Source organism: Ascaphus truei, chromosome 1 (genome assembly GCF_040206685.1).
Source record: "Ascaphus truei isolate aAscTru1 chromosome 1, aAscTru1.hap1, whole genome shotgun sequence".
Classification (NCBI taxonomy): domain Eukaryota; kingdom Metazoa; phylum Chordata; class Amphibia; order Anura; family Ascaphidae; genus Ascaphus; species Ascaphus truei.
Genome location: NC_134483.1, coordinates 126839856 through 126855386, shown reverse-complemented (window position 1 = coordinate 126855386; position 15531 = coordinate 126839856). Strand labels below are relative to the sequence as shown.

Genomic DNA, 15531 nt, shown 5'->3' with positions numbered 1-15531 from the left:
GGGCCTTAAGTAGGCCCTCGGAACAGCCCTCCCCTGGGTAGGGGAGGGAAGAGTGGGGGCGGGCCAGAGAGGGAGAGGCCAGCCCCCCCGGTCAGGTGACCCTCCCGCCGATGGCTAGGGAGCCGCTTTACAGTAACAGCGAGAAAATAACGTTTTGCTGAATTGTGCTGTAATACAAGAGTTGATATCTTGCACCTATGTAGGTCACTAAATTGTTTAATATATGGTTATAGGCAGTGTTCGACAAACCTATACATTTGCTCGCCCCGGGCGAGTGGATTTAACCCCCGGGCGAGTGGATTTAACCCCCGGGCGAGTAAATATTGGCCCAAGCAGCACACGTTTGGTACTAGGTGGCGAGTAGATTTTTTTGTGTGGCGAGTAGATTTTTTGGTGATTTGTCAACCACTGGTTATAGGAATACTAGACAATCGGGATACAGCAGATGTAAGTATTTTACATGTGCTTGATATACTTAAGACAAAAATGAATTTGATCCTCACTATTCTGCTTTCCTTCACAGTTGTGCTGCATTGTAAACACTTCACTGTTTGTTTGACGTTCTCTGGGTTCTTTTGCATTTATACACCAAAAAAAGGCCACATTCTTGGAGGAAGTAAGGGAAGACACATCATTTAACTTGTACGGTGTCAAATGAAATGCTGTTGATATTAGGGTGTATATTTATCACATATGAAAGCGTCAGGGACAGAGGAGAGCGGTGATCACCACATAGATCCACAACCTTGGAGAAAGGGTCATATTTGATAAACTGTGCAAATGTGCCTTATGAGCCATTAATGTTCACGTTTGTTATTATTATCGTTTATTTGTAAAGCGCCAACATTCCACAGTTGGAATGAGGGTACAGAGGATCATTTTGAGTAACGGTTAGCACTATTTAATCAATATAGCACGTAGACTAATAAAAATACAACTTATCAGTGGGGTACTGATGTTTTGCATCATGTGAAATTTGGCTTTTTCTACATGTTGTACTCACACAATTTAAATTACCTGATAGGATAGGGATATCCATTTTGTTAGTTAACACCTGTTATGAAAGTCTGTTTTGCCCTTTGGAAGAGCGAGGAAAATTGCCTCTAATATCATTATTTTCAGATGACAACACAACCAAAGCAAAATTCACATCTATTTTTGTCAATTGTTTTTAAGACTGTTCTGAGTTTATGCAGTCTAAGTACAGCTAGAGTTACAAATGGCACATTTTAATACGGCTAGCAGTTTGCTCCGATTGTATGGCCTTAAATTTAAAGTATTGCTAAACAGCTGTCAGCCACTGAGCATTTACCATTGGAAAGCCACTTGGTGTAGCTACTGGGATATCGCCCCATGGCCCATACTCTATAAACTGCTATTGCGCCGATCTAATGCAAATTCAATCCTGTTGCTTATCTGTTACTTACAAATTGACTTACAGTTTTGCTTATTTCTGTTGTCTGACAGTGGCCATGTTACGTTACTGAAGAACAATACCAGGTGAAGATCACGTAGATATAAGTAGTATTAGGACCTCTCCTCTGACTTGCCTGGTTACTCTAGAATACACCTATTCTTAACACTAGCTAAATCTGTTTATGTTAATACTACATGCAAACCAATCTAACAGGCCTTTCTTTGGGATCCCAGAAAGCATCCATTTGTTTTTGACCTTAGTATACAGTAACTTACTCTATCGCTGTCTGTATTGGCACAACACGTTTGAGGAGGACTCAAAGCAGCCATTTGCAGTAAAAATATTTTTGGGTTATATCAACTTTTTATGTTGTATTAAAATATTTATTTTTATGCTCCAACACAGTGCTTGTATTTTTTTGTAGGTTGCTTGGGGATTTATAAAGTGGCTGCCATGTCCTCTACTATGAAATTAGTTTGATGCTTAATAATAATTAATAACTATATATATATATATATCTATATATATATATATATAGATATATATAGTTATATATAAACAAAGATGCCCAAATCTACTTCCAATGTGACAAAAATAGACCGTGCAATATCTATATATTCTCTTGAAAAAGGGTCATTTAGTTTAACCCTTTGGCCAAAGCGTTTTAAGCATTCTGCCAATTCAAGGCATGACCGTTAGCAGGTCCTAACACTCCCTGAGTTAAAATTCTTATTTACCTCTATAATTAGGGGAAGAATGATCAGCATTGGATCTGTTGTAACCCAGCAAAATGAAACTGACCTGCCAACTTGGAAAGTGGGGAGGGGCGAGCTTAAACCTTGGGGGAGGGGCCACCAACCTCTCAGAAACAGCTGAGACCAGCTGCACATAGTTAATAAACACACAGATGCCCAACAAGCTCTGAGAAACCCCAAACATTGCCACTATATATATATATATATATATATATATATATATATATATATATATTAAAGGCGTGCTAGTGGGCGTGGCTAAATGTATACAACAAAGGTGCCCAAAGCTATATATATTATAACCAGATATTGAAAAAGGTACACATATAACCAAAGTTATTGCACCCGTTATGCGGCAAGATGCTAAATTGTATATTAACGTGTTGAAACTCGCACCAGCGTAAATGTGTTTTTGGGCAATAGCGGCAGCAATCACGTTAGCTATGTCTGTAATACGGGATGCTGAATGTGTGGGAGTTCTTTATTACCTTGTATCTATCGCCAACCTTTTTGCAAGTGGTTGCTAATATAAAGATAACTTTGCTGCCCCAAATTGAACACTAAAAGCACATTTAAACCCAGCTTCAATCATTGACAGGATGACTATACATCCTTAATGTTCTTATGAGGTACGACACCATAAGGTCATTTCATATTGAGTAGCCATAATAAAATATCACACCCCACAGAGAACCTCGGTAAAACTTTTATTTTAAACCCCTTCTCCGGGCTGTATTTTGTAATCTCTCTTGTTCACCCGCTGATTTCTCTGCATATGTTGCAAGTTAATGTAATCCTAATTAGACAGAAGGTCATGTGACAAAACCAAAGGGCTTAAAACGTTTACGAAGTGATTTTATTCTGGTCATTGGGGGTAATATTCTAAGCATGTACAGAGCTTAGTTGCAGCTTCTTTTTATAAGCACATAAGTACAGTAGGACTCGCCAACTCCACATACCCTAATTCCCTAATTAAAAACAAAACAAAACACAAAGATGCTTTCTGTTACCTCCTGCAGGCTGTTGGATTTTGTTTGCTGAAAAACGTTAACAAATTTCTGCTGTATGGATTGGTCATTTATGGACACACATTATTTCTAAAAAAAAAAAAAAAAACAACAACAAAAACAATGTTTTTACATTAAGTCTAAAATGTACAAATTCTGCCACCTCTCTATAGAAAAGAAATAAATTAAAAAAGCCAGAAAATGTGTATTGCTGCTCCTTTCTGATATGTTCTGAAGGAACTCCCCATGTCCATGAATGACCATATTTCCTCTTGTTCCATATGGGCAGTTCTCTGAGACTGCTCTTGGACTTCATTGAAGACCTTGTTAAAAATATATATACAGTATATTTTTTTTAATTCCTCCAGTATTTCTTTAAAAAAAAAAAAAAAAAAGCTTTTGTTCTTAGTTTGGCTTGTATCTTTATTTTCTTTCCATGCTTTCATATGCAACCCTTTATGTTGGTAAGTAAACGTTTGCCTATTTTTTATATTCCAATGCTCCGTAGAAAACACTGCATCCGAGTTCTGAAGCACTTGGCTAAGTTTGAACCGTTTGCTAAGTGGCTGCGTGTGGTTTTCCTTCACTGCTGCTTCGTGCATGACCTCCTTTTAATGCCAGTCTTACCGTGTCAGAACCATAGCACAAGACCATAAGTTAAATTGGCCCCTGGTTATTCTGTCCTAAATCATTGCTGTAATTTACTACAATTGTAGCCATTTTGTATACAGCATCATCTCAAAATGATACTCAAAAAGAAATAGTCTCTGGACATACTTGTTTAGTTTATCTGAGAATATTTGACATTGCTGTCAACCCATGCGTTTTTATAAACTCCTAGCACAAATTTATTGGGATTTCAGCCGCTTCTGAACATGGCAAGTAGAGGTAGTGGTGATTTCTAAGTGACGTTTTATCCTCATTTTATTTATAGCAGAGACACCTTTAGCACAAGCCTCTTGTTGGCTCCAGCTGAAATATTTAGTGTGCATATAAAATAAATGCAATATATCCATGTTAAAAGTGATTGTTTGATGCACTCAATGTGCAGTCATTTCATTTAATGTGTAAAGAAAAGAAATATCCATCAAAAGTAAATACTGTAATAATAAAAATAAAAAAATATTTGGCAATTTTAGGAAGCTATTTGGAAAACCCATGTAGACTTGCAAACTAATAATTTCCCATGTAGCCTTGCACACTAATAATTTCCCATGTAGCCTTGCACACTAATAATTTCCCATGTAGCCTTGCACACTAATAATTTCCCATGTAGCCTTGCACACTAATAATTTCCCATGTAGCCTTGCACACTAATAATTTATTAGAAGTGTTCACCTAAAGAAAAAAAAAAACAAGAGTTTTTGCAAAGCATTAATCAGATTGAATCCAGAGTATTAAAAAAACAGAACAGGTTATTCTTGCCTTTTAAAAATGAATGACCTTCTGTAGCCTCGATTTTATTAAGATCCCTTAAACCAATTAACATGACGTTAACATCACATGGGGGGTAAAGCTGTAATCCCGAAAGAAACATGATGTTAACTGAGGTTAATGTAATGTTACAAACATAGCATGAGAAATAAAGTACATTAGTAAAAAATTAGATGTAAATTATATGCATCCAATTTTAGCTCTGTTAAGGTTAACACAGGGAAATAATGTTACAGTTTAAGTCATTCCTAAACCTAGTATCCCACGCATTCAGACACTGAAATAGGCCACAAGCAATAGTCAAAGGCCATATTTTAATGTCTGGATGGGAGTAATGCCAGTTTTAGTTACAACTTAAATAACGTAGTGTTTTTTTTACGGCATTATTGCCCTTTTATCTCCTCCCCTTTTAAAAGGCCTATTTCGGAGTGTCTGACTAGAACCAATGTCTTTTAACCTTTTTTTATGTTGTTGGATGAGTATGCAGGCCCCTCTACCGCTTGCTACTTGTTTTTTATATACTGTAAGTGGTACTTCTATTTGTAATAGAGCTTGGATCTCCTCCTGCATTGAGAAAGGTGACATTGCTCACTTGTTGTTTCTGCCTTACAGAAGTGGCACCCCATCTCCGAAAAGAACTTCAGTCACTTCTAGACCAGCTGTTGTGAGGGGCAGCAGAGACCGCTTTACAGGAGAGTCTTACACAGTATTGGGTAAGGTTCCTGCTCAGCGATTTGTTTCTGCTCTAACTTGTCACCTCAGTCTTTATAGTGTCACCAGTGCTTCTCAATTAATATTCAGAATTGCATTCAACATACATTTATAGCACGTGCTTATCCTCTTCCCACCTGGTGTGTTTTGAGCTTAGTAGGAAGAAGCGAAGTGGACTGGAGTTCTTGGATTCTGCCATTTTTGTTGTCCTGATTTGGGCATTAAGTAGTAATCCCTGCAGAACAGGGCATTACTGGCCAATAATGCCCTGCTCTGAGGGGATTATTACTATTATAGGCTAAATGTAGACTTTTTTTTCATAAGTAATAGACACTTTTGTATAGTTATATAGATTTGTTTATTAAAATAAAATGGTAAGTACATGAAACCACCTCTATATACGCTTACACTGCAGATATCTATATCCACACACTGCCGCCCCCTCTGTGTACACACACAACACATCACCTCTACACACAACACAGCAGATCTACACCACACAAACTGCTGCTACACACACACATCAGCACACAACACAACACCTCTACACACACAAGCCCACCACACACACACTCGAGCTCTACACACACAACACAGCAGCTCTACACACACACACAACACAGCAGCTCTACACACACACACACACACACACACACACACACAGACACACACAGTAGCTCTACACACACACACACACACACACAACACAGCAGCTCTGCACACACACACACACCCAGGCAACTCTACACACACACACACAACACAGCAGCTGTACACACACACACACACACACACACACAACACAGCAGCTCTACACACACACACAGAATACAGCAGCTCTACACACACACACACACACACACAACACAGCAGCTCTACACACACACAACACAGCAGCTCTACACACAAACTCTGCTGCTACACACACATGCTACACCCATAAACACTGCTGCTGACACTGACAAACACATGCTGGAGCTCTATACACACACACATCAGCTCTACAAACACAACAGAGCCGCTCGACACACAGATACAACAACATAACACACACACTGCTACAGCTATACCCATAGACACTGCTACTGACACACACACACACACACACACACACTGCCGCCACAATCAAAAATGCAGCCACTTACTAAACTTTGCAGACTCTCCCCCCCCAATTCAACTGAATCTGCTCAGAAAATCTGTCGGCTCGGGAGGGGGAGGAGTCAACCCATGGCTGATACTTCCTGACCAATCCCCTGCCCTGTCTCAGAGCTGTTACTTCATTCTGACCAATCCCCTGCCCTGTCTCGGCTTTTCTGAAAGCTGATTGGCTGGAAATAATCACATTGAAAATTACACATTGCAAGCTGCTTAAATTCCGGGCATTACTGATTGGTTAAACTTCCGGGCAGTATCCAATCAGAGAGCAGGGTTTTACTGCTTTAGCCTATAATAGACAATATTGGGATTATACGAGACTGGTCACTGGGGATTTCACAGTGTGAAATAAGGATCCTGTGGTTATAGGTCTTAAGATCACGAGCCTTGTATATCTATTTACATTGTACGTTTTACAGGGCAACTTTATACCTTTAGAATTATACCTAAGACAATGCCTCCAAACCACAAAAATATTTGAGACAGAAATAACGATATACAATTTTTGTATGTCATTTCCCATTGATTACCATTGATTAATGCCTGAAAGATTTCTTACTTTCTGATGTATGTCTGTGGAACTGAGACCTTCTTTGTTACATGCAGGTGACATAACAGTTGAAGGTGGACAGCATTACTGGGAGGTGAAAGCTCAGAAAGACTGCAAGTCCTACAGTGTGGGAATCGCATATAAAACACTTGGCAAGTTTGACCAGCTAGGAAAGACCAACACCAGCTGGTGCTTGTACGTCAACAACTGGCTACAAACAACATTTGCTGCAAAGCATAACAACAAGGCCAAAGCCCTGGAGATGACCGTTCCAGACAGGATAGGGGTATACTGTGATTTTGATGGAGGTAATGATTTCCACTAAATAATACTGGGTATTGATGCACCCTAGGGCTATAACTATAGCTCGGGGACTGGTGATTGCAATTTGTGTTGTAACCTGGACTAACATAGTTTTCTCATTCTCCTTCATGGACACCAGTACCTTTTATATTAATGCTTATTAAACATTTGTTTTGGCATGAAGCTTGAAAACCCTGACCAATACACACACACACACACACACACACACACAACCCTTTACCTAGACACAAGACTGACCAATGAAAAAACAGCACAGCGCTGTCCCTAATTGGATTTCCGTAGTGTCATCTGCAGAATTGCAACTCCCAGCATTCATTGACACCAGATATAGGGAACAGTATAAGAGAAGCGAACTATTCAGGGACTGGGGCAGAACAGTTCAGCAAGTGATGTTTGTCCATGTACCAGTAGTTTGAATGCACTGGTATAAATACACTGAAAACAGCAATTACCTATTGTTTCTTATTCTCAATGTTTATAATATTAATATTCTTATTATTATTATGGACCAGTAGGGATAATTCCGTCATATTTCAGAGATGCCTGTTATGTAAAACATTTCAGATACCTTGTTAAAGTTGTTTTAGTAATTTTAAACATATTTAATGAAATAATAAACCATTCAAGAAATGGGCATGTGGCCAGTATGTTTTCTGGGTATCACACCTTCATTGAGCTTCTCTTCAGCTACAGTACACACATGGACTTTTCTTGCATGGTATTTTAATTAATTGTGTTACCTAATACCATAGAGTTGTAGTGTACATTGAATTTCAATTTGAGATTCATACTTTTAAGTTTTTACATTGTGCGTTTCACGCGACTTAAGACGTTCCTGGCAAACAGGTGAGCGCATTTGTTTTTTTAAGTTCCGGTTTCTGTTCACATCATAAACATAGCACACCATCTGAGTTATGTTTCAAACCGGCCACAATACTTCTGCAAAAGTCATTACAATTAAAGATGCACCAGACTTAATGAAGAAGAAGAGAAAAAAAAAACATGGCTTTTAATGGGAAGTTTATTGTCTTTGGTAGATTAGAATTGGTCTTTTTTGCACCAGCTTTGCAGTTCGGAGACAATGATGTCTCCTTAATTCTATTTGTATTTAGAATTGACCTAAAGCAGGGGTGGCCAACTCCAGTCCTTAAGAGCTACCAACAGGTCAGGTTTTAGGATATCCCTGCTTCAGCACAGGTGACGCAGTGGCTGAAGCAGGGATACATGTAATCTTAACCACATATATACATATATATATTTCTTTCATTATGTTAAAGGAGTGCTACTGAGCGTGGCCAAATGTATACAACACAAGACAAAAATACCCAATGCTACAGCCAATATGACAAAATGCATAGTTAAATAGTTCAATGCTAGTATTCTCATGAGTAAGGGTCATTTAGTTAAACCCTTTGGCCAAAGCAATATAAGCCTGCAAGCCATGCCAAGGCATGACCAGTATGCAGGTCCTAACACTACCTGTAAAAAGTCTCAGTTACCTCTGCTGGAGGGAGAATTACCTCAGTGGGTCTGTCCTGCACAGGAACATGGGTCTGTCCTGCACAGGAACATGGGTCTGTCCTGCACAGGAACATGGGTCTGTCCTGCACAGGAACATGAAAAAAACCTGCTTCTTAAAAAGTGGGGTGGGGTGAGCTTAAACCCTGAGAGGGGGGTCACTAACCTCCAAACAACTGATACCAGTTGAAAATTAAAATGAATAAACACACAATCCCAGTAATATCTAAACTGCTGAAGCAGGGATATCCGGAAAACCTGACCTGTTGGTAGCTCTTGAGGACTGGAGTTTGCTACCCCTGACCTAAAGTGACGACGGTGTTCAAAATGTTGTCTCGCCTCGTGTGCTCTTTTTTTTTTTCCTTGTCCCTCCCTTTATTGTCAATCCTTTAAAATCGTCACCCCCAGCTCTTTATAATTTACCATGTAAATATTGGATGCTGTTATTTTATCATCTTTTTCTTTCTTTTTCAGGTCAGCTCTCGTTTTATAATGCAAACACAAAGCAGTTACTATATAGCTTTAAAACAAAATTTACACAGCCGGTTGTCCCTGGATTTATGGTTGGTATAAATGAAGCCGTTATTTTTTCGCCGTGTTCTGTTGCTTAGTGGGGAGGAGGAAAGCAATGGGACAGCTTGCTTCTGGGGTGTTACAATCATCATCTGAGTATGGACAATTATATGTTTTAATCTGAAGACTTCAGGGCCTACTTTGACATTGAATACAGGAATTATTGTAAAGTCAATGCATTTTCAAACCCTTCTTGTGTTTTATCATCATTATTATTATTATTATTTTTGCATATAGCATTGTAGTTAAAATCCACTTGGCAACTGTCCTCAATAATGTAATATACTGGACACCTAACAAGCTCCTATTGAACCCCCAAAATAACCACAACATATATATAAGCATATGAGTGTCACAGAGGAGTGCTACTGAGCATGGCAATATATATTTAAAACCAGAGACAGAACATAAAACACAGACAAAGCTCAGTTTTAGCACATCTAGTGAAAATCATACACGGTACAGTGCCTAAATATATATGTATAAATATCTATTAAGTAAAATGGTCTGCCGTGAAGTTGGCTCAGGGGCTTACAACAATTTTGGCCAAAAATGTCAAACTAAAAGACCATTTTACTTAATAGATATTTATACATATATATTTAGGCACTGTACCGTGTATGATTTTCACTAGATGTGCTAAAACTGAGCTTTATCTGTGTTTTATGTTCTGTCTCTGGTTCTCAATAATGTAATGTAACATGATTGGGTATAAGGAATCCCCATATCTAAGGGCAGTACAGGCTACATACAGCATCTTGCAATTCCAGGTATTTAAGGCAGGTGAAGGCTAATCTTGTACTGTATGAACTCCATAGTAAGGCATTCGTTTGTGGTGATAACGAACGTTTGACTCCCCTTCTTGGAAATAAACAGGCTATGCCCTGTAACAATACTGTGTATTATACTTTTCCACCTAATAAAATACCACTGTCCTTGTAGAAAACATTGCTTAATCTCAACACACAGGCCTTTGTGAGGTACGCAAAGCTAATTTTGTGCAATGTCTGTAACCACTGGTCTTTAATTAATTGCTCTAGTTCTCCAATGACCTGTAACGATTGTCACAAGAGCCGGCATGTTGATGGCCCTTGCGACTTTCCCTCAAGCAATATTGACTTGTGTCCCAGGATGATTTTGCCCTCACGGAGCCTTTGTCTCCAATGCAGTGAAAGAGGAGAATGTTCTGTCTCATCCCTGATGTCAGAGGTTGCGGAGGTGGTCATGTTATCACTACACAAACGATCACATGACTGGAGCTCTGGTTCTATTAATTCTCCGACATGGAATAGATTATTAAGCCACAATAAAAACCAACCGGAAACTCTTTTGTCAAGTATAGGACTGTCTGTTGGCATGTAGTCCAAAGAGTGAGCAGTAGGGTTCATAAGATGTAATTATTCATTAATAAGAGTAAAAAAAATTATGTATGGCCTTGTTTCTTGTCATTCCTTGGACAGTGCATAACAGTATTATAATATTAAGATTATGAAGTCTTCCACATTACCAAACTAAACCCCATTTACACAGGTCCTATAATGTACATTTTAATCTTTACTGTGATGGGTGACTTTTTCATTCATGAATGCCTCACTGAAAAGGTCTGTGTTTTATGCCCTGCGGGTTGGACTGGATCTTAAACCAACAAGGCAGCCACATAAACTTTATGGCAAGTTCACCCAACGTATTCAATAACTTTTAAATAGTTCAATATTTTAAATACTAGTAGTATTGCTGCTGGGTACTGTATACTGTAACGGCAAAAAAAAAACAAAAAAAAAGGAGGGGGAAAACAAAGCGCTCTGGACCCAAGTAGCTACAGCTGCAGCCACCAGTATCCCACCACTTGTCTGGGAAAATATTGTTGCTATCTCACAGTAAAGGACAAAAAGGATTGGGGATAGGAAGTGATCAACTAGAATCCATAAAAATATGTAAAGTAATCAGTGAAAATCATAATGAGTGGGGTGCAACTGTGAACTGAAAGTGAATCTTTCAGAGCACATGGTCGGATTAACACAGCGGGGATCCCTGCAGTTCCATTCAGTTTGAATGGGACCTTCAGGGACACCCACTGTGATAATCCGATGGGCCATTAGTCTGGCTGCAGAAATCTCACAGAAATGTTGCTGTGAGAGAGCACCAGATTTTCCAAGTCAAGTGGTCGGATACATATGTATATATCACTTTTATATAGAAAAAATAAGACTTCTCTGAAATTGACATCAGGAAGGTACAAATAGTTTCAGTTAAAGAGATGCATGTCTTTGATAATATAATGTTTTCCTTGTATGACACTGAGCGTAGGTCTTTGCCCTGTAGAGCTTGCAATCCAATTTTAGCGCCTGAGTCAGTGAGACTCATTTGCCCAGGTTACATGGAGAGCTAACACTGGGATTGAAACAAGTTTCACCAGCATCAAAAGTAGTGACATTACCATTGAGCTACTCTCAGTATTGTAGTGTGTTTATTTACTTAAACAGACCATTGAATAACTGTGGTTATCAGTAAAGACCTCAAGCTGTATGATGTTCTTGCTCTTAGGTGTGGTGTGGCGGGATCACGTTGTACACAGGACTGCAGGTTCCGAGTGCTGTGAAAACACTTCAGAGGTCTGAAAACGGAATGAGCGGCTCATCCAACAGCCTAAACAACGTTGCTCAATAGCATGATGCGGCTAACAGATTAGACGGATCGACGTTTGCTCTTGACTTGAGTGGATTTTTAGTGATTTTCTTTTGATATTCATTTAACGTACGTGATGGTTGCCGTTCACCGAAAAGATGAGCCAATGGATCATTTGGGTTATTTGCCCACTGCTGCTCTGGGACTTGCCTCTCCCACGGTGTCCTGCGTCTGTGCTGGTCAGATCAACTGCGAGAACCCACAGCAAGTGATGGAACAAGAGACTGGGAAACTAGGGAATAGACACGTAAAATGAGCCGTATGCCATTCTTTTAGGTTGCTTTTTTTTTTTGTACAGGGTGCTCTTGCAAACTGTTACCTCTGTTTAACTTATTAGAGGCATATTAAATGACTCAATTTCTGATACATACTTTTTAGCGGGCGCCTTCTGCTCTCAAGTGTTTTGAAGAGAAATAGCCTTAATTGGGCAGGTTTGTTTTGTTTTTAAAAGGATCCTCTTAGTACTTGTAAGTATGAGGAGATTGCACATGGGAAGTTTAGGTCTGTTTCAACTGCAGATTTTTGTTCAGTCATGGTTGGACCCATCACCTGATGTCGAGTGATCTGGTAGACCATCCAATGCTCATGTTACTAGAAATAGCTCGGGTGTCTCCTAGTGTGTATATATATATAAAAATAAAAAAAAAAGCCTTAACTGCACATGGGAAAAATAGGATGCTCCCCCCACCTCCCTTAAAAAAAAGTTACAATATAAAAAGCAAAAAAAGTTTAGGGGGAATTAAACATAACATGGAGAAATAATTAGGTTACAACTTTGCATATAGTGAGAAGATCCAGTTTGTACAGGGACTGTTTTTTTTAAATATACTTTGCATCAACAATAAAGTTATTTAAAACATATGATGGGGAGGAGAGGGTGGGTTTAACTAATTACTTCGCCATGGCGTCAGGTGGGACCACATTACCTCCCTCACAACACCCATATTTATAGTTGGAGTTTTCCTGCCCAAACATCCATCTGCCTCGCGCTGCCCTGTCTGAACCCATCCCCACATAGCACTTTCCTGCACACCAACACCTTCCTAGCTAATCCCCAGCCACTGACCTCTCCCACCAATCTACCAGAAAACTACCCAGTGCCCAACACCTGCCCCAGTAACAGCATCTTTGTGGTCATCGGGGGGCATCCACAGGCTCCATGTTGCCCCTTTGCTATGTGCCCTCGGGGCTTTCGTTCCACATAGCAAACAAGTTTCAGTACACACCATTACTGATGCAGTCCCTCCAAGGACCCAAGTGTTTTCATGGCAGTTAGGCTGCGTCCACGCTGCCGCTGACCGCACTTGGCGTGTTTACTTCAGTAAATCTCAATTAGTACGGCCACACTCACATGGCGCGCTCGTGCACTCTCCAAAGCTCAGTGCTTGGAAAGACAAGGACATTTGATTTCCAAGCGCTGAGAATGCTCAAATTACCCTTGTCTGACCAATGAAAGAGCACCAATCACACAGGAGCCTGAGCCATCCAATCACAGTGGGGACAGAATGGGGAGACAGACTCAGAATGGGGAGAGAGACAGTATCAGATGGGCGGAGAGATTGAAAGAATGGGGGGAGAGAGGAGGGAAGGAGAGAATGGAGGGAGAGAGAGGCACACACATACAGAGAGACACACACACACACACAGACACACAGCCCCGATCCAGCCAATGACGCCCCCTCCCTTAACATGCCATGCCCCCCCGCTCCTGCTCTCCAATTTGTGAAGGGCAGCCGAGCACTCATGCTTGGAAAGGTGGTGACGTCACCGCTCTCGAGCATGAGCGTGTTCTGCGGCAGCATAACCGCAGCCTTACGTTATGGGGTTATACTTGAGTAAATGTTGCAGGGTTTTTTTTTAACCAAGATGTGTCACCTGTTAGTATTTTAAAAAAATTGCAAAAGTTAGTTTATAAACCTAGTGAGCACAGACTTTGAGATGTTTGATTTCCTCTGGTGACTCCCTTTTATGTGTAATATCATTAGAGTTTATAAAGGCAAAACCTCCACCCCCTCACCTACAGGGCCTCTTGACAAACCGCCCCAAATGAGAAGGGATTGATGCTCACTTCCTAAAGAAACAAAAGCAGCCACATTTTCATTTAAGCATGGCTACATTTATTTAAAGACCATTCTATTTTATTACATTTTTTTTAAAAAAGGTTTCTGGTTGACTACCCCTTTAAAATGCTTAATCTTTTTCACTCCATATTTGAACAGAAAACATGGGACCGCTGCAATTTTACCCATTCACGATTCATGACTGTTGTCTCATACCTAGAAATGCCAACGTTAATCAGCACTGAGTTTTAAAGCCTCTTTAAAATAACCTCTCAGAAATTAACAATATTGGCCATATTTAACAGTCTCGGCATGTTTCTCTGAACTAAACAGCTACTGGAGAATGGCAAGTTGAACAAAGAAAGTGTTGGACTGTCATGGTTAAAGCGTTCTGGCGCCCCATGGGACTTATGGTAATTGATGACTGAAAAGAGTCATTCCCTTTTAACGCCTTTCCTACCAGAGGGACCAGCAACGTGAGTAATGGATCGGTGTAGCCATTCCTTACACTGGTACCAATTTGGCTATTGGTCGCCACATGCATCCCCCTGATGACAGTATCTGCGCTTTGGTTTTATTGCTTGTGCAGTAGTTCTTTCTGTTGTGATATTGTATTGCGTCTTTAATACCAGGAGGGTGGATGTACCGATATATTTGTTCTGCACAAGTAAAACTACTCACAATACCCAGATGTTCTTGCTCTGGACCCACCTAACAAAAGATAGGGAAGCCCATCCTAAACCACCTAAACTGCAATCCACATGGAATTTTAACCCCTTTGACTCTGACTCCTCCAGCACAAAGCTGTTCATATCCTAATGTCGGTGTCATAATGCTACAGTACGTTGACAGTTTTTACAGGGCTCCTGAATGAACTGATCAAATAGTGAAGACTTGCATCCTTTTTTGGGTTATATTCCCCTCATTCCCAGAGTTAAGAAGATAATTTTTTTGTTATGGATTTAACATAAACAAATTAGTTCAATTTACCCCTGGAGGGAGAGGGGGGGGGGGGAAGGGGGAGAATAAAAACTAAAACTTCAGTTCAACCTTACTTGGGTCCGTTCTGGTTCTGGTCAAAACATCACTTAAAATAGACTGTTCTGTTATTTGACATATTTTCGCAGCTTTTACAGGTGAACAGAACAGAACATTGCTGCTATTTTCAAGGTACTGTAGAGGAGAAATTGTTATTTTCTTTTGCTAGAAATGTACATATCCTTAAATTATCCTTTCATGGACACAAAATTGGTTATCCACTACCCTCTTCCAATATAAATAGGACAGGCTCATGAATAAAAGTGCACACCTGTCCTCTTTCACTTTATTTAGTTCGTGTTTT

At 39.8% G+C, this 15531-nt stretch overlaps 1 protein-coding gene across 5 annotated transcripts in view; it reads left to right on the top strand.

Annotated features, from left to right (window-relative positions):
- FSD1L (fibronectin type III and SPRY domain containing 1 like) overlaps positions 1 to 14278 on the top strand; it is an 83428-nt gene extending 69150 nt beyond the window's left edge. For 2 of the 5 annotated variants that reach the window (XM_075594626.1, XM_075594617.1), the window contains 5 exons: positions 1468 to 1500; positions 5226 to 5326; positions 7086 to 7337; positions 9346 to 9434; positions 11989 to 14278. In XM_075594626.1, the coding sequence (XP_075450741.1) occupies positions 1468 to 1500; positions 5226 to 5326; positions 7086 to 7337; positions 9346 to 9434; positions 11989 to 12111 (598 nt within the window). In that variant the 3' untranslated portion in view covers positions 12112 to 14278. The remainder of the gene's footprint in view (positions 1 to 1467; positions 1501 to 5225; positions 5327 to 7085; positions 7338 to 9345; positions 9435 to 11988) is intronic. The other 3 variants (XM_075594591.1, XM_075594607.1, XM_075594598.1) reach the window with 3 other exon arrangements.
- The last annotated feature ends 1253 nt before the right edge of the window (positions 14279 to 15531 follow it).